Here is a 26948-nt window from a genome sequence, read left to right as displayed (position 1 = left end):
AGTGGGGATTTTTTTATAATAAAAGTTGTTGTTCTTAGTGATCAACAACTAGCATTTTATGTTCAAGCTCTAAAAAAATAAATAGTATTGTATCAACAAAATAAAAACTTCTATTAGAAAAATAATAATAATAATAATAATAATAATAATAATAATAATAATAATAATAATAATAACTTCTACAATATCAATGAATAATATATTGTAGTTTGCTACTTAAAAAAAATGTTGTAGTTTGCTATATAATGAATAATAATTTTGCTTATGTTTCTATTTTGATTGAGATAATTTCTTCTTGTATGGCTTATGTAGTCACAAACTATTTGATTCGCATTTAAATGAAATTGTTTCTATAGAAAAAAGAATAATATGTTTTTTTTTAAAGAAAAAGAGAATAATATGTGTGTTATATATGTGCTCGTGGGGTCCACTAAGATGATCCATGTGCATCCTACTTTCTATCTTATCGTACATGATCAGAATGATGACGTCCGATGCCGTGTTCTGCGCATATGTTTGTGCCCTGAACCCTATCCTGAAGCTACTGCGGAGTTTTTGATTGTGGAATTAGGCTTTATCAATTGGGTATCGATGGCTGCAAGGTTTGCATCACAATTTCATGTTGTCTACCAGTTTAATAAGGTATAAATGATTATCATTTAAGTGATTATGTATGTGCTATTTCTATATCAAAAGATAAAATAAATTCAAACTGTTTTCAACTTTTCATGTGAGTTATAAACTGTTTTCAGAAGCTATACTAAAAGTTTTTGAAAAGAGTTATGATACATAAACACCCTTAGGTGGCAATACACCCCTTGACACTCACACAAAAATCTGACATGTGGCCATATGGACCCCGCACAAGTACACTTTCTCTTTCTTCTTCTCTTCTCTCTTCCTAATACATGGGGTGTACAAGGGTGTATGCAATTAAAAGGTGTCTATGTAACATTTTCCTTTTGGAAATAAGCTGAAGACAACTTGAAAAATGATTTATAAGGGATGTGTTTTATGATTTTGTTGGTTTTGTCTATCTACTTTGAGCTAGATATTCTGTGACTCTCATTTTGACAACCACTACTGTTATGCTTCAATGACAATGTATTGTCATACGTCTCAACGGTGATGACGATTGGTTATGTGGTGTCGGCGAACAATTACCACTGATGAGGATATGAATTCCAAGAGGACAGTGTGAAGACGATTATAAGCTTTGAAGAGATATAGTTAAAGACTATTTACTTTGTTGAATACACCAATATAACTTTTAAAATCTGTCGGCGATTCGATAACATATCATTGCTCAAATTCAATTTGAATTTTTAAGTTTTGATTATCTGTTCTTATTGTATGACAATGAGGTATCTGTTACCATCATAAGATAACTTGAGGCTCTATTGAATCTCTGGATTGGATTTTCAAGTTTTGATTATCTGTTCTTATTGTATGACAATGAGGCATCTGTTAACATTGTGTGATAACTTGAGGCTCTGCTGAGACTTCAGTTATCATATTAGTTTGCTGAACTGAGATAAGATATGATGAATTTACATGTTCCTTGCAAGCAAATATTGAGACCATACTCTATTGGCACATGTCATGTAATATCCTAAGATTTATTTGCCTCATCTGTTACCATCATATGATAACTTGAGGCTCTACTGAGACCTAACTTATCATATTAGTTTGCTGACCTAAAATATGATATGATGAATTTACATGTTGCTTGCAAGTAAATATTGAGACCATACTCTATTGGCACATATCATGTAATATCCTAAGATTTATTTATTTGCCTTTGGAAGTAACCAAGTGTCCATAATTACTATGTTAAGGTTTTATTGGTTTTTTTTATACATGATCATCATGGTTAGCATTCAATGAAGGCATTTTGTTTGATTAGTAATCTAGCTTATTCTTTTAATTCATATTCATTGTGTTCATGATTCCCTTTATACTGTAAAAGAGTGAAGATTTCTGCTACACACAGTTTATGAATGCACTGTGATTGTTAATCCTGCTGAAGAATACAGGAGCTCAAGTTATTGAGCATGATCAAAATCACATTAAGTAACAAATATCAGTTCACTTGATTATATGAATTTCTTTTTTTTCTTTCTTCTTTCATGTTTCTTCAATCTTTACACTTATGGTGCGCGAAATGATGAAGTTACAATCAGTTAGGAATTTGATGAAGCCAATTCTAGAGCCCTTGGTTAAAATTAGGTTTATTTTTTCATGGAATTAGGTTAAAATTAGAGATGACATTTTGCATAAACATAATATTTTGTTTGTATGAGTCATCATCCTCTTGGCCCGATATTTGTTTCCTAGTAACTTTTACTTACGGATATGTGGATTTATAGGTGAGGGTCCCTAGACTTAAAGTTAGAAGAATAGGAGTTTTTGGCACAAGATCCGCGCATCATCCATGCCCCATTGCAATCACAGTTGCAAAGGTAAGGACACATCATCTATGCCCCAGATCACCCCTGAACTGTTAAATTTAGATAACAGCTAACTATGAGTTCAAAAATAGGGACTGAAATGAACATGACCTAATATAGGAACTAAAAATCAATCAAGTTTTGATGATTAATTATTTGTTTGAAACTTAGGTTAGCAAACCATTAGATATGTATCCCATTGGTCTTTACTAGTATGGCAGATGTTGATTCATGAAAGCTAATATATCATATGACACATAAATGTAGAAGAATAAGTGGTATATCTAATGGGGGCTCCTCGTTGGAAGTAATAAGGAATATGAAGTCTATGACAATCTTGTAAAGATCCAACTCTGCTATATATAATGTATCAGTCTACCAAGTAATAAGCAATCTTGTCTTTTTTTTTTTCGCGAAGTCTTGTCCTTTTTTCTTGGAAATCTAATTTAGAAAGAATTTTATTGTCAATTAATTTGATATAGCATTTTTTTTAGCTGAATTTGATTTAATTTACGTGTTTTGATTAACTTCAACTCTGCTATGTTTTGTTTTCATTTGCCAAGAGAATTTTCAAAAGCCAATATGAGAATTTGACATTTGTAGAGAGATTGGATGAGAATTTGACATTTGTAGAGAGATTGGAATTTTAGAAGCCAATATGATTGTGGAGAGTATAATTGTTGTTAATGATTATGATATTCATGCTTTCTACGTGTAGGCAAAAATTGTTTTAGGATGTAGAGTGTGCTGATATCAAAAGCCTAAAAATGTAGTTTGTTAATCTTCTTTTTTGTGAAAACTAGACTACTATTTGTAGATAATATGAGATATCATGTGTTCATTATGATTTATGATGATTTTAAGGTGAGAAAATTTGCTTCTTGTGTCTATTTCTTATGTGAATTTTTAATTTTTTTGAATTGTTTCGCAGCGAAAAACATTAATTGTCACACCAGGCATTTTGCAAAGCTTTTGTTACATCTAGCATGCTACTTGCAAGAGTTCATGTCTACTTCTGGTGTGCCGCCCTTGGTTTATGAAAAGGCTGTTAATGCAGTGTACATCAGTTCTGTGTTTTTGAAGCACTTGATTGAAAGTGGTATGCAGTTGTATCTATCTTTTGATGGTGATGAAGCTGTACTGAAGGATGTTGAGGGGTATGTATTTAAGCACGTGTTAGATTTTACTTTTGGGATCTTTAGATTAGAAGTTAGAACCATGAATTTTGGAGATTAGAACTATCTTACCAGGTATTTATTGGGACCTCAGTATAAGAAAGTTAAGGAACTCTATTATAGTATTTAGGATATAGAGATTGTAATTTGACTATAATTGTGATTGTTATACAAATGAATGTAGTGTGTAATTCCCCTTGTTTGATCAAATTATTTATTGCTTATGTATTCATATAGCATATGTACTTTTTTATATATAGAATTTTAATGTAGCTAATTTTGAGGATTGATGAGGTAAAAACATCAAATTAGAATGACTAATATAACTTCCTTTTTAGCATTAATATCCATATTTCTTTTCCTTTTTTTTAATATAAAATAAAAAAACATAGTCGCAAGTTGACTTTGAAAACATTTTTAAAATAAGCATAATATTTATTTTTTTAAAAAAATATATATTTCACATTAGCGGGTTATAGGCTGAAGTGAAATATACATATTTAACTTCAGTGTCTATCATATGTTAAAATCCTATTGTTAGAGTATACCACATCAGTGGAAGAAACGCAAGATGTGGAAAGTTCGTTTTCACATCAGTTTGTACCTGATGTGAAAAGATGCGGACATACTACATCATGACACCTTACATCAGTTGCCACCTGATGCGAAAAGTGCTTTTTAATTGATGTGAAAAATCATTTCTGTAGTAGTGTAGAACGAGGGGGTGAGTACCTGTCGACACTCAAGTCAGTTTAGAGAGCAAGAATGAGGGTTTAGGGTTGAATGATTTCGTACCTTTAGGGATTGTGTAAAGTCCCCTTATACAGAGGTGACGTGTATGAGCCATTGTAAGGCAGATTATGGGCTTGATGGGGGAGACGTTACATGAGTCAAATAGAAAACATTACAAATGTCCCAGAAATCATAGGCAATTGTTCTAATACTCCTCTATTCTCAATTTAAACTAACTAAAAGTGACTGAAAAATATGCTAAGAATAACGTAAGATGATCGGTCATCAGTAAACCAAGCCTGTTAGATAATACAACGATTCACTTCAAGTAGAATTGCTGATGAATTTATATAATTATATAAAATTTATGTTTAGTTTTCTCTTACATGCGGTGAAAAGATCTATAAAATAAACGGTAAGTGTTGAAAAATATTCTCAATGACTACATTACTTCAAATGTGGGGTTATGAGAATATATTTTTTATCATGCAAATGTTGTTACTAATACTCTCGCTTCTACTTTGTGTTATTTCTCAACATGTGCAATATGTTGATAGTTTTTAGCTAAAAGGAAGTAAAAGTTTTGATAAAAAAAAAAAAAAGACTTTGGCATAAATTTTATTACATTATCTTCTAGTGTAAGTAGATGTTATTAAAATATATGAAAAAATCAGGAGATGCAAGACTTAAAGCTTGAAAGGTTATTCAATGGATTTAATCTCGTCTAAGCATTGCAGAAGACTGGAAGAGTGAAGCAACGACTATTTTGAAAGGATTTGAAAGCATTGAATACTTGTTCTTTGAAGAGAGTTGACAAAGTACAATTGTACGAAGTGTACAACCACTATCTCCACTACTCAGTTTGTGTCTCTGCTACAAGACAAGGATAATAGCTTTGCCTGCAACAATGTTCCTACATACATGGAATGGATTTGAAATTGATTCTTCAGAGGACAATAACCATATCAGGCAAAAGATCATTGGTGATTGATCAAAGCTTCAAACAACTCTATTTTGATGTGGTGGCAACGTGACAACGTCTCTTTTCTACACCTCTATATAAAGGAGTGAAGACTTAGAGAATGGCAGGACTCAACAACAATTTGAAAGCGCCTAAACTCAGTCTAAATTTTTCTACATCAAAAGTTCACTTATAATTTCTTATCAAAGTTCATATATATCTTAGAAATTCTAGAGTCTTAAGAGTATGTATCTGATTTGTATTGTAAATACCACTGATTGTATATCAAATGTTCAACCTCAAACATTTTTCTTTGTAAATTTGTTTGAATTTGGAAGTCTCTTGCAGTTGTGCTTGAGCATTAGAAGTCTCTTGATTGTGTTCAAGAGCATAGGAAGACTCTTGCAGTTGTGCTTGAGCATTTGAAGTCTCTTGCTAAGTTTTAGCAGTGAGCAGTTGTAATCAGATATTACATAGTAAACTCTCTCCTTGGAAGTGCAAGGGGGACATGACTGACTTCCGGTTTGTGGAAGGAACCTGTATAATTGCTTTGTGTCTTTCTTCTTTGTCTCTCTGTTTTATCCGCTGCTATTTAGTTCTGGAAATCACTTCAGAAGAAGAACTCTATTTGCTTCTGATCAGTTTTTCAGCTTAGGAGAAAACGAAGAAAAATCTAACACAATCCAACCTCCCCTTGTGTTTTTCTCACTTCATGCATAAGAACTGAAATAAAAATATTGAAAGAATGATGACTTTTGAGTAATTCTTTTCTTTTTGGCAGCTTATGTCTCGTACAATTTATTTTATAATATTGTACCGTATGTTTGGTTTGATTTGTACGGTTTGTGGTTTATGGAAGCTGACCCCTTACACCAACATTTTATGTACACATGAAGAGATGTGTTTGCTTGAAGTGCGCACGGAGACAAATAATTGGGTTTTTGATCGAATTGTAATTTTAAAAGTAATTTGAAAGATATTTATGTTAAGAATTTTTGTATATGTTTTTACTGAGAATTAATTATTGAGACAAAAAAAATAGTAGTGATTTTTAAAAAAAAAATGATTTAGGCGTAATGTCTTGGAGTAAAATTCGAAATGTTACAGTATTCATTTACAAAATTATTTGGTCATGAATCAATTTTAATGTCCATAAATCATTTTAATAGCCATTAAACGCGTATATATATATATATATATATATATATATATATATATATATATATATATATATATATAACATAATCATCTAAAAATATCATAAAAATAAAGGTCATTTTTTTCTTCTGATTATTTATTTTTTTATTATTATAATATATGTAATGATCCAAGCGTAAACAATTAAAATTTTGGTCAGTGATAATAGTGAATATTTTCTCACTAAATGTTTCATTAAAAATAATAACTCTTATTAATAGTTTGTTTTCACATTAGTGACATTTACGTTTGACCCATTTTTTTAATAATATTATAACATATAAACTTCTTTATTTTCTTAACGAAAATACAACATATGCTATTTTGTAAGAAAGAAAATACAAAATATAATGAAGTGTATCATTTGGTTTTGTTACTTTTAATTTCAAATACAAAATAATTTAGATATAAATAGATTCGTGTGTATATGTGTGTGAAAAGAAAAATTTTAATTAAAATAATAGTTCATATATATTATATATTTAATATTCCATGAATAGCAACCCATCAAATTAGAATAATTTTATAAAACTCAAATAAAAATAAAATTAATAGCATTAAATGTCAAATTCATGAAAATGATTGGTTTACTTCATAGTACCACATGTCATGAGCAAGTTTGAAAGATTTATAGTGCCACATGTCATGAGCAAACTTAGATGATTTACATTTTGATAAATATACATTTGGAAAAGGACTCAAATTTATATAATATAGATATAGATATAGATTATTTTACTCAAACTCAAAGCTCTAGATTAATATAAGATGTGGCCAACCATTTTGAGGTAATATACAATTTCAAGACTATTTTGTTTGATACTTAAGGAGACCAGGAATGTGTGTATTCATCATATAGTCTGTCCAATCAATGCTAGTGGGGTCAAAGTTCAATGCTTCATTCTCGGCCTTGAGATGATCCTTTGTTGCCATCCTTAAAATTTCCGTGTTGGTGTCATCAAAACTGAAATGAAAATTAATAAAAATGTTTCATAATTATGACAATAGTTGAATCAGGTATATCAAAATTTGATGGATTATTTGTTAAAGACCGTAAAATTACGTACACAGACTTAAAAAACACAAATGGTCTGTATAGTTTTGCCAATCGTTCCATCATGCTAATGTTTCTGCTTTTCTTCTCATAGACATCTTGGAAGCTGTGGCGACAAATTTTGTTCACCAAATTTAGGACCTTGAAAATGTTTCAAACATGTAAATATGATTAATTAGTATAAAAAGTAAACAGTTGGAAGAATGATTAGGTTGTTGTCAGGCTATAATATGAATATGGTAATAAAAAAAATAAAAATAAGGCTATGATATTAGTGCAACATACCATTAGTAGCAAGACATATCGGACTATCATATAAATGTTGAAAGCAACAAAACTATTCACCACAATGCCCTTGGAAATGACTATTGGCTTTCCATTTTGATTTATGTAAGGGGTTTTCATGAAATAATGATGGCTAATGTTCCATACATCAGATAATTTGAGTGGATTTCTTAATGACGAAGAAACATGGTAGATGAAATTCTTAGGAGCTTGATTTGAGTGAATAAAAATGGCAGTAATCACACAATTGATGACCATGTCTGCAGGTATCTGCATATCACATACGAATGCATGGGTTAATTAAAGGGAAATGATAGATACAGTGACAAAATTTATCAAGAAAATTTTAAGAGAGTGTATTTGTACCTTTTCTTAATTACACATCATTACCTCCCTTAAAAGGTGTTAACAAATACACTGTCTTGACATTTTTTTTATAAATTTTGTCACTGTATCTATCATTTGCCTTTTCTATATAAATGATTTGATTTACTCTTCAAAATAAGATTCAAGAATCAAACATGGTCATTGTTTAGAAGAGAGCTATTTCATAAACAACCCATACACCATTTTTATACCTTGAAAGAGACTAAATAAATAAATTGAATTGATCGATAGATGTGATATATTAATGAAGTGACGAGAAAAAAAATATCTATAAAAAGTAAGATATAATAAATGTTCAAATATTTAGGTTGTCAAAATATCATTTCTCAGCTTTTTTAACAAATCCTCCAAAACCATATTGGTAAAACTAGATCCAAAGAGTAGTTTACATATACTTACTGCATCTAAAATTGTGTTGGGATTACCAAGAAAGAATTTCAGTTTCCCTTGACCAATCCTATATATCACGCTGTCAATAGTTCTGAAAACACAAATTAAAACAATTTGTTATCTAACAATGATTCATTTATCAAGAAACAAACATTTAATAAAATCTTGGGGTGTTTGGTACCTAATTTGTTTGAGAATAGTTAAGGATCGGGGGTCCAAACACGGCGAAATAGAAAATGATAACATAACGATTAATTTAATTATATATTAACATTTGTCAATAAAAAATAAAACAATTTGTTACAATTTTACACAACAATTCATCGACAAAATATATCTAAGGTGACAATTAAGTTACCCTTCAACAAATGGATAAGAGTTATTTAGGTTGAGACATTGGTGAAATCCATTTATTTATGTTCCACTCTTTATGTCATAGATATACATATGTAGATAAATGAATTTGATTGTCGTCAACTCAACATGACTAACTCTATCCATTTTTTGTTTATGGTTAAAAATGAATTTGTCTTCTAATAAAATCTAAGAACTTTCAATAAAAACCTTTACCATAAAAGAAGAAATCTGAGGTTTTTGTGATGGGAATTAACGTGGATGATAGAGAGGTAATCCTCGTAAATGTTCCACGTGGGAGCCGGTTGTGAAAGCTTTCAGGAGAAGATTATGTTCTTGGTGTGGGAAGATGCTTTTTGTTAAATTTACTTTTATCTTCCTTACCGATATATTTTCTTGGTGTATCAATGGTTGGGTGTGTCTTTTGTCCCACATAGTGATCTGCTAGTACAAATAGTGCATAATGATTTGTCTCTTTGGGGAATTATAGAAATAAAAGATTGAGTTTTGTCATTTGGGGACGGTTGTTTGGGTCCTAAGGAGTACAAGAAACAATTTTGTATTTATGGGCTGCTTGTGTAATGTATTGGGTGTTGTCGGAAATAGGAGGTAGAGCAGGTTTGGATTTTGCAGCCTGGTGATTGTCGTATCCTGTGGAATGTTTGAAGATGTTACAAGCATGATTTGATTTGTCTTTAATGGATTAAGGACTCCTTATCAATAAATTGTTACTTACAAAAACAAAAAACTGTATTTGTGTTTAAGTTTGATAAATTTTTTCACATAGAAGAAAGTTCAGGTGTGAGTTGGGTTTTGGAGACTCATAAGAGTCCGTGCAGGCCTGAAGGCTCAACGGACGTTGATAGAGGTACTTATAGATCGTCCACCAGAGATATCCTCATATTGACTGTCAGGGCCGTCCTAGTGAAATAGGAGGCTCTGCTCTCTTTTTAAAATAGGCTCCTAGTAAAATAAAACATAATTTTTTTGTGTAGTTAAATTTCATTAAAAAAAAAAACAGAATCAGAAGAACTTCTAAACATGAAAGGAATTAAAAAAAATTAAGTGAAAGAGGTGAAATTTATCTAACGGTGTCGTTTGGATTTGTCACTCCTTTGTTGTGGAAAAGGGTAAAACGAATGGTTTATGCAAAGAAAAAAAGGATTGTTGTGTTTCTTTCAATGAAATAGCTTTCCAAATTGACTGATTAAGTGATTATACAAATTAGGGGTGGTTTGATAGGATCCGATTTATGTACAAAAATGAGAACTAGAGTCTAGAAAAAACTCAAACGTGTACTAAAGAAAGAAAAGGATATAACATATATATTTTTTATTTAAGTGGGGGATGGGTATTAAATTTAATTTTTCGTTAGAGACCCATAGCATTTGAAGGCCCGCCTGGTTGAGCACCTTGCACACCCTCAAGGCGGGGCCTGTTGACTGCAGAAGTTGAATCCACGATTTTGTAGACGAGTCTACTCATTAACAACTAAATAAGATTTGTGAGATTCATATTGATCCCTTAACAAAAACAAAAGTGCATGTTGGTCCTTTAATTGAAGTTGAATCCATGATTTTGCGGATCACTCTACTCATTAACAACTAAATAAGATCCGTGAGGTTTATAATTTTTTTTTTAGGGAATGTGAGGTTTATATTGATCCCTTAACAAAATCAAAACTGCATGTTGGTCGTTTAATTTGAGTAAATGGTAGTTTTTTCCAACCATTCTGTTTGTCAAATTCAACATTTGTGACATATGACGATGCGATTGAGTGCCCACATCAGCATCACATGTCATAAATATTTACTTTGGCTAACAATATAGATGAAAATTACCAATTTGCTACCAATTAACCATTTTTTTTTAACCCATTTGGAGTTGGCCTAGTGGTTGGCTTGGGATCTTGGAGTTTGCTCCTCCAGAGGTCTCAGGTTTGATTCTCTCTGATGCAAATTTCGGTGGGATAAGTCCATACAGAGCTTGCTCTGGCTTTAAACAGGGCCCCCGCAAGTGGGCGGTGGGATTGATCCCCTCGGATTAGTCGATTCTTGGATCGGATACCGAGTTTTCAAAAAAAAAAAATGCACATTTTTTTTGTTAGTGGACCAATATGAACCTCACAATAGAGATAAGGAACTAAATAGGTGTTTAAGTCTATGTTTTTTTATTTTTTGAAAGGAGCCTAAGTTGTATATATGGACTAATATTTGTGTAAATACACATTCATTCATTCACATAACTTTATAGATATTTGTAGAGATATTTTTAGATTGTTGGGCATCTGTATTGGCTGCATTATATTGTAGCTAAAAAAAATATCCATTTAGTGTGTTGTTCGATACTATGTTCCAACATGGTTTAGGCATCCATATGAGATTTGGATAGAATGTTCCAACATCGTGGCATGGTTCAGTGTGCCTGAGTTCATGCCTATTTGTACGCGCGTATTATCTTTAAAAGGAAACAACTTTTCCTTAACTAGATGACCAAGCAACGTACATATCTGTACATTCCCAAAGGAGCAACAATATTTTAGGGAATAAAGTGATATGACTGGTAGTTCTGAAAGATGTTCCTACTTTTTAGGACTTTCCTTATTTGTTACTGATTCATGTTTTATAGATCAGTTGGACGATCTACTTTGTTCTGAAGCCTAATAAGGTTTGTTAGCCCATATTATTTCATAAAAGGAAGACTTCAAGACCTAATTATGTATTCAAGCCGTCATTCTAAAAAGTTTAGTTTTTAGGGTTTTGAGTCTTTGTGTGTTCTACTCTTGTATTGTGTTGATGCAAGTTTAGTCCTGTTTTATTTGTGAGCCTTTCTTATATCATCTTGGTACATGGTAAGGACTGTGTGTTGGATTGTAAACTCATTGTGCTACACCAAAGCTTTGAAGCAAGGTTGTAGTTGTTTGTGTTTGAAGGTAACTTCGCCGTTTGTTTGTTTTTAGTATAATAGGTCATAGGGGTTGTGTCTGACTGTAGGATAGTGAGATGGGATCTCAGATCTAGGAGTTCCTAGGTTGAAGTCTAAACATGTAGGTCCTAGGTCATAAAGTGTAAACGAGGAGTTTGCTGAGAGCTTTTGAATAAGGACTACACTAGTGGATTTCCTTCCTGGCTTGGTGGCCCCCAGCTTAGGTGTGTTTGTCACCGAATTGGGTCAATAACTTCCTGTGCCTTTTAATTTCTTGTCTTTTATTTTGCTGTTTTGTTTACGTTTACTGCTAGCACGATGTTCTAAACATCTCATTCAACATCTGTTATTTGTGCCTGGTGTTGGAACATCGCATATAACATTCTGTTGCTAGTGCGCCATAATTTCAAATAACTGTTATAATTAAATGGCATGATCTCCCTTTCTCCCTTCTCTCTCCCTACGAAACTTCTTCACCTCCACAAACAACCACACAACTAGCCTCTCCTCCCTTTCTCCTTCTCCAAATTAAAACAGTACGATGTAGACACTGACATTGGTGATGTGACGAGTTCTTTAATCTCCGCATCACCATTCAACCTTAACGGATTGTTCTCCAAACCACTGACGCCGTTGTTTTTGTTCTCTTTGTCTTGGTTTAGAGTTGTTCTATGTTTCATTAACCCTCCTCGTCACCGTGATCTCGTCACCGCCACGGGGTGTGGTTAGTAGATTTGTTGTATCTTGTGGTGATTAGAGGGTTTTCTCCGATTCCGATCCTTCACGATGGTGCATGTTTTTGGTGTTCGTGGGTGGTGTTTTTGTGTTCGTGATTGATGTGCTTTTGGATGCTTTGTTGCCGCTGTGTTACCGGTTGTGTGTTGTTGCTCGCCGAAATGGTATGATTTTGTTAAACCCGAGAGGGTTTGTTTGTTACTGTCGTTGTGGATCGATATATGGTGTTGCTGTTGTTGTGAAGGTGGATTTTGTTGTTGCGATGGTTGTTGTTGTTGCGAAGGTGGATTTGATTAACGTGACATCGATTGTTGTTGTTGTTGTTGTGGCAAAGGTGGTTGTTGTTTTTTCAATCTAGGTTCGTTTGTCGTTGATTCTCTTAAACGACGATGTTGCATCTCTCTAATGGAAACAGTGTGCGTGGTGATGGCTTCGTTTGGTTTGTCTTTTATTTGTAATTCTGGGTTTTAGTGGTTTCGTCGCTCTCTGGTTGTGGTTCAATGGCTTCTATTGGTTGTTTTGTGGTGGTTGATGTTAGTTTTAGTTTATCCATTGTTTCGTCTTAGGTGTAAGACATCTCAACTGTTCGGGCTGTTTTTTGATTGGTTTCGTAGTCGTTTGGTTGGATTCAGGTGCGGGAAGAGTGACACATGTGTTGTTATAAGGGTTTTCCTATACATGTAGGTATGCTTTGGTGGAGGTGTATGGGTATATTGGGCATTTGCATCGTTTCGGCCATAGGGCGTTTTGTGAGTGTAATTTTAAGGAGCAATTTTCTTGTTGTATGATGTTAACGGGGTTTTTGGGCGGTTTTTGCTGTTTCTTTGGGAGGTGTGTGTTTGGATGAAGGTGCTTGGGAGTGCAAATGATGTTGTTTGGGGTTTTATTACTGACTGTTTTTCAAAGGTTGTTGGTTTTTATGCTGGTTTTTTATGTTACTGTTTGGGGGTTGTGTGCGAGCAGCGGAATGTAATTGTGGAAGTTGTTTTTGTGGCAGCTTGTGATGATGTTTGAGGAATTTGGTACAACTTTTCTTTATGTTATTGTGTGGAGGTTTGTCTTTGATTTTGTTGTTAGTTTGTTTTTGGTTGTTAGGTGGTGTTTCGTGTAGGTTTTTTAGATTTTATTTTGATGCACGGGTGTATGAGTTTATAATTGGGTGCTCCTCATCTATCTTTTGTATGTTGCTTTTACAATTTCTAATCTAGCACTCCTTGTGCTAGACATAGTTTATTGTGATTTTAATAAATTTCATTTTGACTTCTTAATAAAAAAATGGCATGATAGTATATTGGCAATTAAGAAAAATATTAAATTTGTAAGTTGTGTGAATATGATATATACCTTAAACCTTCAATCCAACCGGGAAAGGGATCCTTGCTTGTACTAGTTACCATCGTAGGGCGTATAATGATCAATGGTACATCATCTTTATGATGCACTAAAAGCATCTCTCCCATTGCCTTTGTGAATGTATATGTATTAGGCCAGCCATGCAAATTTGCTCTAATTTTGCATTATAAATAGTTTAAATCCGGATAAAAAAAAATATTAGACACATAACCAAGCAGAATAAACAAATTTCAAAAGAATAAAAAAGAAAGAAACACAATTAGAATGTGAAGAACCTTCCCATTCCATAATCTTTCATTGCCCATTTCGTTGTATTTTCATCCGCATTCATTACTTTGAGTTCAATTAATTTTCTCTCCAACAAATTCATTTCTGTGTGTATGTCTAATTTTGAAGTCCCTTTTAGGGATTGATCCATCTTGAATGGTGTCTCTCTTAAAAGTGTATGTCCTTCTTTAGCATCTCCGCATACATATGCTAGAATAATGAATGAATAAAAGAAGTTACAATGTTTACGTATAAATTACAGACAATAAAATGAAACTGATTATTTCCAATTTTAAACTTGAATATATATATATATATATATATATATATATATATATATGTATGTATGTATGTATGCTTAGAGATAAACTTTACATTTTTCGTCTTAAGCTTTCTGTTATTAATAAGTCAATTTTTCTTGCAATAGACTGATGCTTGTTGGAATTTATGTTAAATACTTTACCGGTAGATATATGCAGAAAAGCCTTTATTCTCTTGCAATTCTTTGCGATGTTCATTGCATGTAAAGGACCTTTTGTATTAACACCCATCGATATGTCAAACCTATAGAGAAATAGAGTATTATATCTTAAATGAATAAATTTATTTGACAATAATTAGTTTTAACTTTTATTCTTTTACTTTATATTATTTTTAAAATTAGATTTCACCTTTCATCAAATTTGGTGGATGCAGCAAAATGGACAAGAAGGTCTATCTCTTCAAATATCTCATTTAAAATGTTTTGATCTTTTATTCCCAAATTTTCAACAGCAACATCTCCTGCTATTGCCACAACCTTCTTTGATATGAAAGAACTAAACTTTTCACCCCACTTTGCTCGCAACACCCGAAATAAATCAATTTCAAACACCTGTTATTGGACAATTCAAGAAATTTAAGTCAGAAAATAAATGCTACCTCTGTTTACTTTTTAATTTCGTTTTATTTTTGTTTACTCATACTAAAAAAATCAATATAATTTACTCTTAAATATTAACTAACTTATTCTACATCATTTTTTTTTCTTTGTACCAAATAGGTAGAGATAATTTTAACAAAAAAATTAATATTACTTTAAAATTTAAAAATAACATAAAAAAATTTAAAAACACGTTATTGTGCAGTATGAAGCAAACCCTTATCAACTGTATTTGGCAAAAATACAAAAGATCTTGATATCAATAAAAAGAAATGAAGTTTCACGATGCACCTCATTTTGCAAACGGTGTTCAGCCAAGTCAGTCTTTGAAGCTCTTACGAGTAGATACAGTTTTTTTATCTCTGGTTGGATGCTTAGTATCTTTTCAACAAAAACTGCACATAAAGATAAATACAAAGATAGTAATAAACCCTTAGTATCTTTTAAATTATTTATATCATATTAGATTATATTAGAAACTTGCTACCTTTTGCTAAGAAGCCAGTTGCACCAGTTACTAAAATGGTTTTTCCCTTCAGAAAGTCCTGTGAGTTCATTATGGAAATAATCAAACTGCTCTTCAGAATTATGTAAAAGGTTCTGATTTGGATGCTTATTATTGGGTACCAAGTACCTTATTTATAGATATATTTTACTCTTAGACGACGATTCATGTATATATAGGGCTGCTAACTTACTCCCACCTAAAAGGATGAAGTAGTAAGTTAGCAAGTCTACTCCAACTTATTCTTTACCAAAAAACCTAACTTCTACCACATAAATCAATTTTAAATGTAAGGGTAGTTTTGAAACCAAATATAATATAAGTGTCTTGAAACTTGTGTAGTCAAAGTTTAAAAAGTGTAAAGAATTATGTTTTTAATACAAATATTTCTTTTTTTATTTCCTTAACTAATGCCCTAGGACACTAGTTAACAACACCCAAAAAAAAATACTTAATATTACGAGAAAAAGAGAGAGATATATCTTTACGAAATTCAAGAATAAAACTGCTACCACCAATAATGGTTTCATAATTTTCTTTAGGGTTATCCTAACCGGTGTCATTAGAGCAATAGTTAAGAAAACTAAAACAAGAAAGTTTTAAGTTGAAAATACCATTTTTTTAGAGGAGTTGAATGCACAAATTCCAATACAAAATTATTATATTTGTTTCCTTATTCATTATCCTAAGGGCACTAGTTAACATTTTTCTTTTCTTTATTTTAAAAAACGTGACAAAAACCATATTCTGTGTCTTCGTGTTTTTTTTTTGTAGTATTGGTGGGAAAGTGGATTTTTTTTTTTTATCACATGGTGGAAAATAAGACAACCCGTTCTATCTCTCTAATTGCATGAAAGGCTAGTTGCTTCTATTCTTTTTTTTTTTTAAGGAAAGTTGCTTCTATTCTCTTGTTTTTTTTTTGTTTTTTTTTTATCATAGCCTAGTGGATAGAGCTCACACAATTAAATGTGAAGAAGTGAGGTGTCAAAAATTCTAACCTCAGCCCCTGCATAAATTATGCAATGTCCCTGTCAAATGAGCTAAGTTCTCGGAGACTTCTATTCTATTGTTATGCAACATGTTGATTTCTTCATTGATGTTTATTAATACTTGGTTATTAAGTTGTGTGCTTTCTTCACAATTATTGATATTCGTTATACAAATTGGGGGGTGTCATAATTTTTTGGCGGATGATGTTACGTTACGACAATGGTTTTACTAGTACTTCCTCCGTTCTTATATCTAAGCATCCATTTGATTTTATTTTCATCCCTAAATGTAAACTCTTTTTCAAATTATTAAATGCGTTTATTATTTTTTTTCCTAAACATACTCCTAACTAATACTACTAACTTGTTTTGAAATATGAAAAGATAAATTTAATACACATACAAATAAATGATAATTTGGTAATATCAACACATAAAATAGACACATTAATTACACTAACAGTTTTTCTTAAGAAATGTGAAAAATATAAAAGATGTTTACATATAGGGACGGAGAGAGTATATTTTTTTGGGTGGTGTAATAATGTTTTTGGGGGGTATAATATTGTTTTTGAGGGTAACGATACTGGTATATTCCAGTATGGAGTTTTCTAACCTATGCAATGTTTCACCGCTTAAGCAAGCCATGTAATTAATGCACTTTCTCTCTCTCTATTTAAGCATTTCAACTTTTGTCTGTGTCATATTAATTATATTAATTAATAGGTTTTTTTTTTTTTTTTTGAAATATAGAAACATTCATCATTTTCATCCTAGCTATCACAATCACCATCACCACACAAGTCTATCCCCACCCATATTCTGCAGAACATTCCTTGGGCACCATAACAATCACCCTCATACACAAACATAGCATTAGCAAGCTTCGGTAAAGTCGAATTTGTTAACAAAAACCTCCACATATCAATCTCTTCGGCAACGTAGAATGCGATAACGGAAACCTCCGCGTATCATATTCTAACTGATCAAACGATAATCCCAACGATTCACCATCTCTTATCACGATCATCGTTACGTCGGGATGGATCTCCTACGTGGGAGTACTTGCCTCTCCGTCACAAAATGGAAACAGTCATACACCTACTCAGTGGCGGAGCCCTTCATGGGCTGGGGTGGGCCACGGCCCACACCGAAAAATAAAAAAATCAACGATTATAGGTCTATTTTGTTAGATTTTATGCAATTTTGTGTCGGTTTTATGTTTTGGTTGATCCAAATTCCTGTAAAATAGTGTAATGGCCCACTTGAAAATTTAAATAATTCAATTATAGGTCTATTTGTGAGATTTTATACAATTTTATGTCGATTTTAGGTTTCGGTTGATCCAAATTCCCACAAATTGGTGTAGTGGTCCATCCGAAAAATTTAAATAACTCAATTATAAGTCTAATTTGCGAGACTTTAAACAATTTTTCAATAGTTAATTTTAGTGGTCCACCCTGATATTTTTTTCTGGCTCCGTCACTGCGCCTACTCCTCCATCACGTCTTCAATTCGAAATGGAAGTTTCAATTCGCTGCTGAAAACCTGTGGGAGCGTTTCCGGCTTCGCTTCATAATTGGATTGTTTGATTGAATAATCCCAAGGATTCACCATCTCTGCTGAAAACCTTGTTGAATAAATTGAAATAAGTTGAAATACTCCATGTTTCTATCATCCATCTAAGAAAAAAATAATTGCTAAATAATATGATAGAGAAAAGGCAATAAAGGTTAATGAGAGAGAGAAAAATAAAGGTGCATTAATTGCTTTAACTTATGCAATATTGTAAATGTTAGATAAATCATTATTTAAAAACTAAAATAAAATCGAATTTACACATTTACCCCTCACTAAAAATTGGGTTTAAATAGATAGAATTTAGCAACCCTACTCCCACCTGTTTTTTACTTAAAAACCAATTGCACATTTTTTAGTTAGTTATAAATAAAGAATAATTTGGTCAATTACATTTATTTGATTAAAACTAACACATCACGCCTTTCTTTTTCTTCTTCTCGTAACACAAATATCTCCAACAAAAGTGATACTCACTGTCCTTTTTTTTTTTTTTTTTTCGAATTTCATTCTCTAAAAACAACACAACAAAGTAGGATAGTTTTGATATTTTTGTTGGGAAATGTTAACGAATGCTTTTAGGGCACTCTTTAAATATTTTAGATAGTAAGTTTTTATGAAAATTTGTGCATTCAATGCATTGGAAATTAAACTATTATACATTTTCAATGAATAATATCTTAATTTAGAAACCTTAAAGAGTGCTCTTAGGATACTTGTTAACAAGACCTATTTTTATTTCAACTAGGGCATTTTTTGAAATAGTAGTTCTTGTAAATATTTCTATAAATGCTTTTTGACCTCTTTAAAAGAAATACTTCCTCCGTCCCTCAATATATGATCTAGTTGACTCCGACATACGTACCAATTCATATGTTTTATCTTTGATATCTTCAATTCTCTACAAAAAAAAAAATGAAAATTTAATATTTTAAAAATATTCATCGAGACGAATTCAACAACATCTTACATGATATTATTTTTCTTTTTGAATTAGTAGAAAAATATAGTCAAAGTATGTCAAGTCAATAATGTATATTGTCAACTAGATCATCTATTAAGGGACGGAGGAAGTAGCTTTTTGACCACTTCATTATCTTGGTGAACCTTCGAGATCTGTCCAAGAAAAAAATTAGACCGACAGCTTCTGATCGATTGAGATGGTGTGTTTTCACAATCAGTGAATACAACGAATACAAATAATACTCCAAACACTGCCGAACACTGCCATAATAATGATATGATGATGATTGATATGGGAATACTCCAAACACTGCCCTAATAATGATATGATTGAAATGGGTATAGATGCTTAAGAGAAAAAGTAACCATTTTCTAAAGAGAAATGATATTTGAATAATTATTTTTTTGATAATTTTTAGGATAACTTTCTTTTTCATATTTACATTATTTTTTTACTTTATTTCTCTATTACTTTGATTTTTATGTCACTACCTAAATTTCTTTGTATAATTTAGTTGTCCAAAAGGTTGTCACAAAAAATGGTTGTTCAAATATCATTACTCTTTTCTAAATCCAAATTCAAAAATATTTGTTTGTATACACGCTTAAATAAACGAAATTAAAAATAAAACTAAAAATTTAGTTGCATCATTTTTTTTATTATCTTATATAAAAATTTATCTATGTGTGTATCTAAATAATTTTAATTTGTATAATTTTTAAAATTTTTATTAATTTGTATTTGTGATCAAAATGATTTAACCAAGTTGTTTGGGCTCCAGTGGCAATGAGCTCCTTCCAAGGACGTATCCGAAGAATACCGAATTCGATTTCAAAGCCGAACAATGTTCGGCCAGTGCACATGTCACTAACCAATTAAACTAGTAAATACCGTGTGCCACATACTGTCATCAAATAACTCAGAGTAATAATTCATAATCATCAATTATAACTATTACCGTTAATATTTTTTTTATGACAAATAATAATTGTTATGTTGAATGGCATCTTGCGTCATTCCGTGCATAGTCTGAAAAAAGCGGCCAGGTTACCTTGCAAGGATCGCTCTTCTGTTTTGAAAATTTTGAAGAAAAATGTTAGAAAACGTCAAGGTTCCGATAGGCTTAAGAAAGCGGTGGATGTGGTGTCTCATAGTGTTTATGATGGAAATTCTTCATCTGACTCCGTGAATAATGACTGGTCTCATTGGGTGGTTTTAAAGGGGAACGAGAAGGTGGCGGTGGAGGATGTTTGGGGAATTGGTAAGGCCATTGGGGTTCAGTTCGATGGGGAGTCTCATAATATGTTTGGGGTGTTAGCTAGAAGTGGCAGGGGAAGGGGTCATTCTAGTAGTGTGGTTTCTGTGGGAGGAGGGGGTGCGGTGGAGAGGGGTTGTTAGTTGGCGGTGGCGGAGGGTGAGTGGTTGGGCGAGGGTGTTAGAGATGAAGTTTATTTCTTGAAATGTGAGGGGGTTGGGAGGCTTAGAAAAACGTAAGGAAGTGCGTTCTCTAGTTTCCGATAAGACTCCGTGGATTTTGTGTTTACAGGAGACTAAGATGCAAGTGTGTGATGATGGTTTTTGTGCTTCTCTGTGGGGTAGTTCGGCGGTTTCTTTTTCTTATCGTCCTTCTCAAGGGGCGTCCGGAGGGTTGCTAACGTTGTTCGCATTTTTTGATTATTTATGGCCGCTTTATTAAAACCAATGAGGAATTTTATCTTTTTAATATATATGCCTCATGTGACGGTGCTGCTCGAAGACTTTTATGGGATTCTTTATCTTCCCGTTTACATCTTTTGAGGGGGAAGAAAGTTTGTGTTTGTGGGGATTTTAATGCTGTTCGTAGTCGAGAGGAGAAAAGGTCCGCTTCGGTTGGTTCTATCAACTCTGATTTTACCCATTTCAATGCTTTTATAGACTCTAATTTTCTTTGTGATCTTCCTTTGGGAGGAAGATTGTTTACTTGGTTCAAAGGGGATGGTAAATCGATGAGTAGGATTGACAGGTTCTTGTTATCCGAGGAGTGGTGTTTGTTGTGGCCTAACTGCGTTCAAATAGCGCAGTTGCGAGGCTAATCGGATCATTGTCCGTTGGTTCTGTCTGTGGATGAGGATGATTGGGGACCTAGACCAACGAGAATGTTGCAATGTTGGAAGGATATACCGGGGTATAATCAATTTGTGAGTAGTAAGTGGAAATCTTTTCAGGTAGATGGTTGAGGGGGTTATGTCTTAAAGGAAAAGTTGAAAATGATAAAATTGTCTCTGAAGGAGTGGCATGTATCTCACACTCAAAATTTACCAAGGAAAATCCTCGATCTTAAGGAGCGTTTGGCAACTTTAGATGGGAAAGGTGAAGTGGAGGTTTTGACTGAAGAAGATTGTGCTGAGTTACTTGGTGTTTCTTCGAAACTACACTCTTTGTCCCGTCTTAATACTAGTATTTGTTGGAAACAGTCTCGTGTCCAGTGGTTGCGAGACGGGGACGCAAATTCTAAATTTTTCCATTCTGTTTTGTCAAGGAGGAGGCGCCATAATGCTTTGAGTTCTATTTTGGTTGATGATGTGGTGGTGGAGGGAGTGGAACCTATTCGTAATGCCGTTTTCACTCATTTTGCTAAGCATTTTCAGGAGGTGTCTGCTAACCGCCCCACAGTGTCTAATTTGCCTTTCAGATCGTTATCAGTGGCTGAGGGTGTGAGTTTAATTAAGCCTTTCTCGGTTGATGAAGTTAAGGCAGCTGTGTGGGATTGTGATAGTTTCAAGAGTCCGGGTCCCGATGGAATTAATTTTGGCTTTATTAAGGATTTCTAGATGGACATGAAAGAGGATATCATGAGATTTGTGTCTGAGTTTCATCGCAATGGTAAATTATCTAAAGGTATCAACACTACTTTCATTGCCTTAATTCCTAAAGTTGACAGCCCTCAGAAGCTTAATGACTTTCGTCCTATTTCCTTGGTGGGGAGTTTGTACAAAATTTTGGCAAAATTGCTTGCTAATAGGCTTCGAGGGGTGATTGACTCAGTTGTTTCCGACTCTCAATCGACTTTTGTTAAAAATAGGCAGATTTTAGATGGAATTTTGATAGCTAATGAGGTTGTCGATGAGGCTCGTAAAAAGAAAAAAGAACTTATGTTGTTTAAAGTGGATTTTGAAAAGGCGTATGACTCGATTGATTGGGGGTATTTGGATTCTGTTTTGGCTAAGATGTCTTTCCCAGTTCTCTGACGAAAATGGATAAGAGAGTGTGTTAGTACCGCTACAACCTCTGTTCTTGTGAATGGCAGTCCCACTGAAGAGTTTCAGTTAAAGAGGGGGTTGAGGCAGGGGGACCCGTTGTCTCCTTTTTTATTTTTATTGGCGGCGGAAGGTCTCAATGTTTTGATGAGGTCGCTGGTTGAGACTCGTTTGTTTAATGGTTATAGCATTGGGGATGTTAATCCGGTGGTTGTGTCTCATCTCCAATTTGCTGATGATACTTTGTTGTTGGGTACTAAAAGTTGGGCCAATGTTCGGGCTATGAGGGCGGCTCTTTTTATTTTTGAGGCTTTGTCTGGTTTGAAAGTTAATTTTAACAAGAGTTCACTGGTTGGGGTTAACATTGCTTCTTCTTGGTTATTTGAGGCTGCGTCTGTGCTAAATTGTAAAGTGGGAAAGGTGCCTTTCTTATACTTGGGCATGCCGATTGGTGGTAATCCTCGTCGTTTGTGTTTCTGGGACCCTGTTGTGAATCGTATAAAATCTAGAGTGTCAGGTTGGAATAGTCGTTTCCTCTCTTTTGCTGGCCGTTTGGTTCTTCTCAAATCTGTGTTGACCTCTCTACCTGTCTATGCTCTTTCTTTCTTCAAAGCTCCGTCAGGTATAATTTCTACCCTTGAATCTTTATTTAATAATTTTTTTTGGGGTGGGAGTGAGGATCATAGGAAAATGTCTTGGATAGGTTGGAACTCTATTTGTCTCCAGAAGGAGTTTGGAGGGTTAGACAGTTGAAGGAGTTTAATGTTGCCTTACTAGGGAAATGGTGTTGGAGGATGTTAGTGGATAGGGGTGGTTTTTGGTATAGAGTTTTAGTCGCCTGTTATGGCGAGGTGTGTGGGAGGTTGGGGGCCGGAGTTGTTCTTCTTGGTGGCGGGAGGTGGGGAGGATTAGGGATGGGGATGGTGGTGTTGGGGGGGATTGGTTTAAGGATTGTGTTAGCAAGAAGGTGGGGAATGGTAATGATACTCTTTTTTGGATTGATACTTGGTTGGGGTCGGTACCTTTGTGTGTTCGTTTCCGTAGGTTGTTTGAGCTTTTTGATAATAAATATGTTTCAGTGTCAGATATGTTTTCTCTTGGTGTTGAGGAGGGAGGTGAGGCGTGGCAGTGGAGGCGGAGATTGTGGGCGTGGGAGGAGGAGATGTTAGTGGAGTGTAGGGCTTTTCTGCTTGATGTTTCTTTGCTTGTTAATGTTTCAGATCAATGGTTGTGGCTCCCGGAACCCTCGCATGGTTGCTCTTTTCGGGGGGCTTATGCCGTGTTGACTTCTAAAGATTTACCGTTGGTGGACTCGGCTGCGGAGATGATTTGGCACAGAAAGGTTCCTTTGAAGGTATCCGTCTTTGCTTGGCGGCTTCTTCGTGATCGGTTGCCTACCAAATCGAATCTGATCTATAGAGGTGTAATTCCAACAGAAGCTGATTTATGTGTCTCTGGATGCGGTGCCTTGGAATCGGCGCAACATTTGTTTCTCTCTTGTTCGTACTTTGCTTTACTTTGGTCGTTGGTTCGTGATTGGATTGATTTTGTTGGAGTGTGTCATACCCCAAATTTGGACCATTTAAAATCTTTTTTGTCCATATTTTGAAATAGTCCACATTCTCTTCTATTCGTTTTTTTACCATTTAAAACTCGTGTTTTTCTTCTTTAATCATAATAATCAAGTCATTTTAAAAGGTTTAATCATATTTTAAAAATCGCGTCCTTTTAATCATTTCAGACAAAATTTCGGCAGGGAGGATACTTTGAAGTACCTCATGTCAGATTTCGAAGGGACTTTTTTTTTATTATTATTAATTAATATTTTATTTTTATTTTATTTGTCATTTTTTTATTTTTCTGTTTTTTGTTTCTTATTATTTTTATTTGTTAAGTCTTTATCCCCAAGTCTCCAACAGGGGTATTTTGGTCTTTGATCTGTACCAGGGCCAACCCTATTTTGTCACTATAAATACACTGTCCAATCATTGGGAAGAGGGGACTGTTCACGCGCGTTAGAGAGAAAACACGCGTCAGAGTCAGTCAGAAATTTCAGCCACCAATAAAATATTCACAAACACCTTTCACTTTTCTCTCTCATCCAAATTCGGATCAAACCACAAAAGATCAACAAAAATGATATGAACACCTCAAGAACCTCATGAACATGAAGAACACTATGAACACAAAATTTCCAGCACACTCAAATCATCACATAATCACCATAAACTAACAGAATCAACTCAACTCATCACAAAAACACCAAAACCGAACCGGTTTCCATCTACATAATCAAAACGTGGTTCTTCATCACCAACACCAACAATTTCGAGTCAAGCAAAGAAGAAGAGAAGGAAAATGAAGTGAAATATTCCGAATCTAGAAGAAAACGAAGCTTTCTTTCTCTTTCTACAACATATTTCTCCATTTCAACTAGGGTAACTATATTCCCTCTCCTCTTTTCTCTTTCATGTACAAAAAATTTCAAATCTTCATTTGTAGATCTAGCTCAAATCTCTCTACCCTTTTAAAACTAATACCGGATTTGCATAGAGAAGAAGGAGAAGAAGCTTTTGATGTAAAAAATTTCAAAAAAAAAATAAAAATAAAACTCCGGCGCGGCGGCGGCTTGGTCAACCACCGCACCGGAGGAACTCCGGCCACCCCTTCTTCATCTTCTCCGGCGATTTGTTTTTGGGAGAAGGGAGAGCTTCTCTCTCTAAGTTTAATTTAGAGAGAGAAGGATTTTGTTTTATGTGTGTTTTTTTTGGTGAAACCACTTTATATAGCCTCATCATTTTATTTTAATTCCATGTGTGTTGTTCCATCGTATTACCGTGTATGATTATAGCTAGGCCGTCAGATCGTAGATCTAACGGCCTATGATGCATCTCGTATGTGGTTGAGTGTTTGTTTCTTTTGTGTGGAATACTGCGTGCCTGCTGTTGAACCGTCAGATCATTGATCTGACGGTCACTGTGCTTCCAGTATATCCTTCCTTTTTTCTGTTTATTTTTAAAACCGTTGGATCTTAGATCCTATGGCTGTGATGAGATCTTGGGATTCAGATCTGGACCTCTGGATTCATCCAACGGTCCAGATTAAATCCTGCTGAGCCAATATTTTTTTCATTTCTTATTTTTAATTGTCTTTATTTTTAAATACTGTTTTTTTACACTTTTTGACATTTTTGTGTTTAGAAAAAATTCCAAAAATATTGTTCTCACCATTTTAATTTTCTCTAATTTTTAAAAATCTATCCTATTGGTTTTCTTTTAAACTTTTTTGTTTATTTCTTATATGATGATCTTAATTGTTGCTTGTCTTAATTCCTTGTTTTTTATTACTTATGTCTCATTCACCATGATATTTCTTATGTTACTAACGATTTAATTTTTGTCTTGAATCATAGCATGTACATTTAATTTTCTCATCATTTTATTTTGTCATTGACTTAGTGTGTATAAATAGGAAATTGATGTAAGTTTTATTTCTTGCATTTTATTTTGGCATAAAGGCCTTAGGGTTGTATTTAGGAATTGATGTAATAATGTAGGTAACACAAGCACCGACACTTGCACCGACACTACCACAATATATTTACCGCTTTCCGCTCGTTCTTTTTACGACGCTACGTTAGTTTTCACCGTTAGTTTAGAAAAACCATTTTCTCAAAAAATCAAATATGCACAACTTCAAAATCATTTTCTTAATAACATTTTTCCTTTATTTTCTTAATCAAACTCTCAATCAATTTTAATTCAACTTCAATCATTTTCAAAATTTAAAATCAATCAACCTCACTCATTTTTTTTATCTCATGCCTTGAGGCCTCTTTCTCTTCTTAAAACCCATTTTCAAAAATCTTAAAATCAACCTAACCCACCAAAGAAATTTTTGTGTGGAACTACGTCGGTTTTGATCCCTTTCCCAAAAGGGTACGTAGGCAGAGGACTTGTCCTTCCAAATCAAATAAAAATAACCAAAAACATACTTCTTCTCCCTCCATTCTTTCACTTAGATTTTAGGTAATAATTTTTCAAGTAAGCCAAATGAATTTAGCACAAGATAATCTAGGTAAGCGGTTCCTTCGGAGTACCGAAGTCGTTTAGGGTGCTTAACACCTTCCCTATTCGAAACCAACCCCCGAATCCAAAGTCTCGATAAGGGTTTTTACTCATTTTTTCCCTTCCCACGAATAAAAATTGAGAGTTCAAAGATTGACGATTCAAATCAATCAATGGTTTGATATCCGAAAATCGGGGAGCACAGAGTGGACACTAATGTTTTGTCTGATCACTTTGTTCAGTTTGTTCACTCAACAGGTGGAAATAAGGCCTCTCAGTCTTTTCTCCAGCTTATTTGGCTTCTTTGTGCCTGGGTTTTATGGACTGAACGTAACAATATGTGTTTCAATGATTCTATTACTCCTTTACCCAGGTTGCTTGACAAAGTAAAATATTTGTCTTTAGGTTGGTTGAAAGCTAGA

At 33.6% G+C, this 26948-nt stretch overlaps 2 protein-coding genes across 2 annotated transcripts; one reads left to right on the top strand and one right to left on the bottom strand.

The window, feature by feature from the left end:
- Nucleotides 1-7084: 7084 nt before the first annotated feature.
- LOC11444553 (fatty acyl-CoA reductase 1) lies at nt 7085-15920 on the bottom strand. Its single transcript, XM_024781560.2, has 10 exons — nt 15675-15920; nt 15479-15582; nt 14937-15139; nt 14729-14829; nt 14274-14475; nt 13990-14151; nt 8641-8722; nt 7855-8124; nt 7583-7710; nt 7085-7479 (listed from the first exon to the last, which is right to left on the bottom strand). The coding sequence occupies exons 1-10, from the start codon at nt 15742-15744 to the stop codon at nt 7323-7325; spliced, it is 1479 nt and encodes a 492-aa protein (XP_024637328.1). The 5' UTR covers nt 15745-15920; the 3' UTR covers nt 7085-7322.
- A 5549-nt stretch (nt 15921-21469) lies between these two features.
- On the top strand, nt 21470-22033 carry LOC112420845 (uncharacterized). The gene has a single exon (XM_024780587.1). It carries the CDS (start codon nt 21470-21472, stop codon nt 22031-22033), a length of 564 nt encoding a protein of 187 aa, XP_024636355.1.
- Nucleotides 22034-26948: the final 4915 nt, after the last annotated feature.

The sequence above is a fragment of the Medicago truncatula genome, chromosome 4, assembly GCF_003473485.1.
Source record: "Medicago truncatula cultivar Jemalong A17 chromosome 4, MtrunA17r5.0-ANR, whole genome shotgun sequence".
Taxonomy (NCBI): Eukaryota; Viridiplantae; Streptophyta; class Magnoliopsida; order Fabales; family Fabaceae; genus Medicago; species Medicago truncatula.
The sequence above is the reverse complement of the archived record's forward strand: the minus strand, read 5'-3'. Positions and strand labels throughout refer to the sequence as shown.

Bases quoted from the DNA above. Each gene is read 5' to 3' on its own strand.
- LOC11444553 (XM_024781560.2), bottom strand. From the start codon at position 15,744: ATGAACTCACAGGACTTTCTGAAGGGAAAAACCATTTTAGTAACTGGT. The intron at 15,140-15,478 runs GTGCATCGTGAA...GTCCAATAACAG, and splicing joins AACACCGTTTGCAAAATGAG to GTGTTTGAAATTGATTTATT. The intron at 14,476-14,728 runs GTAAAGTATTTA...TCATTATTCTAG, and splicing joins TTTTCTGCATATATCTACCG to CATATGTATGCGGAGATGCT.
- LOC112420845 (XM_024780587.1), top strand. From the start codon at position 21,470: ATGATAAAATTGTCTCTGAAGGAGTGGCATGTATCTCACACTCAAAAT.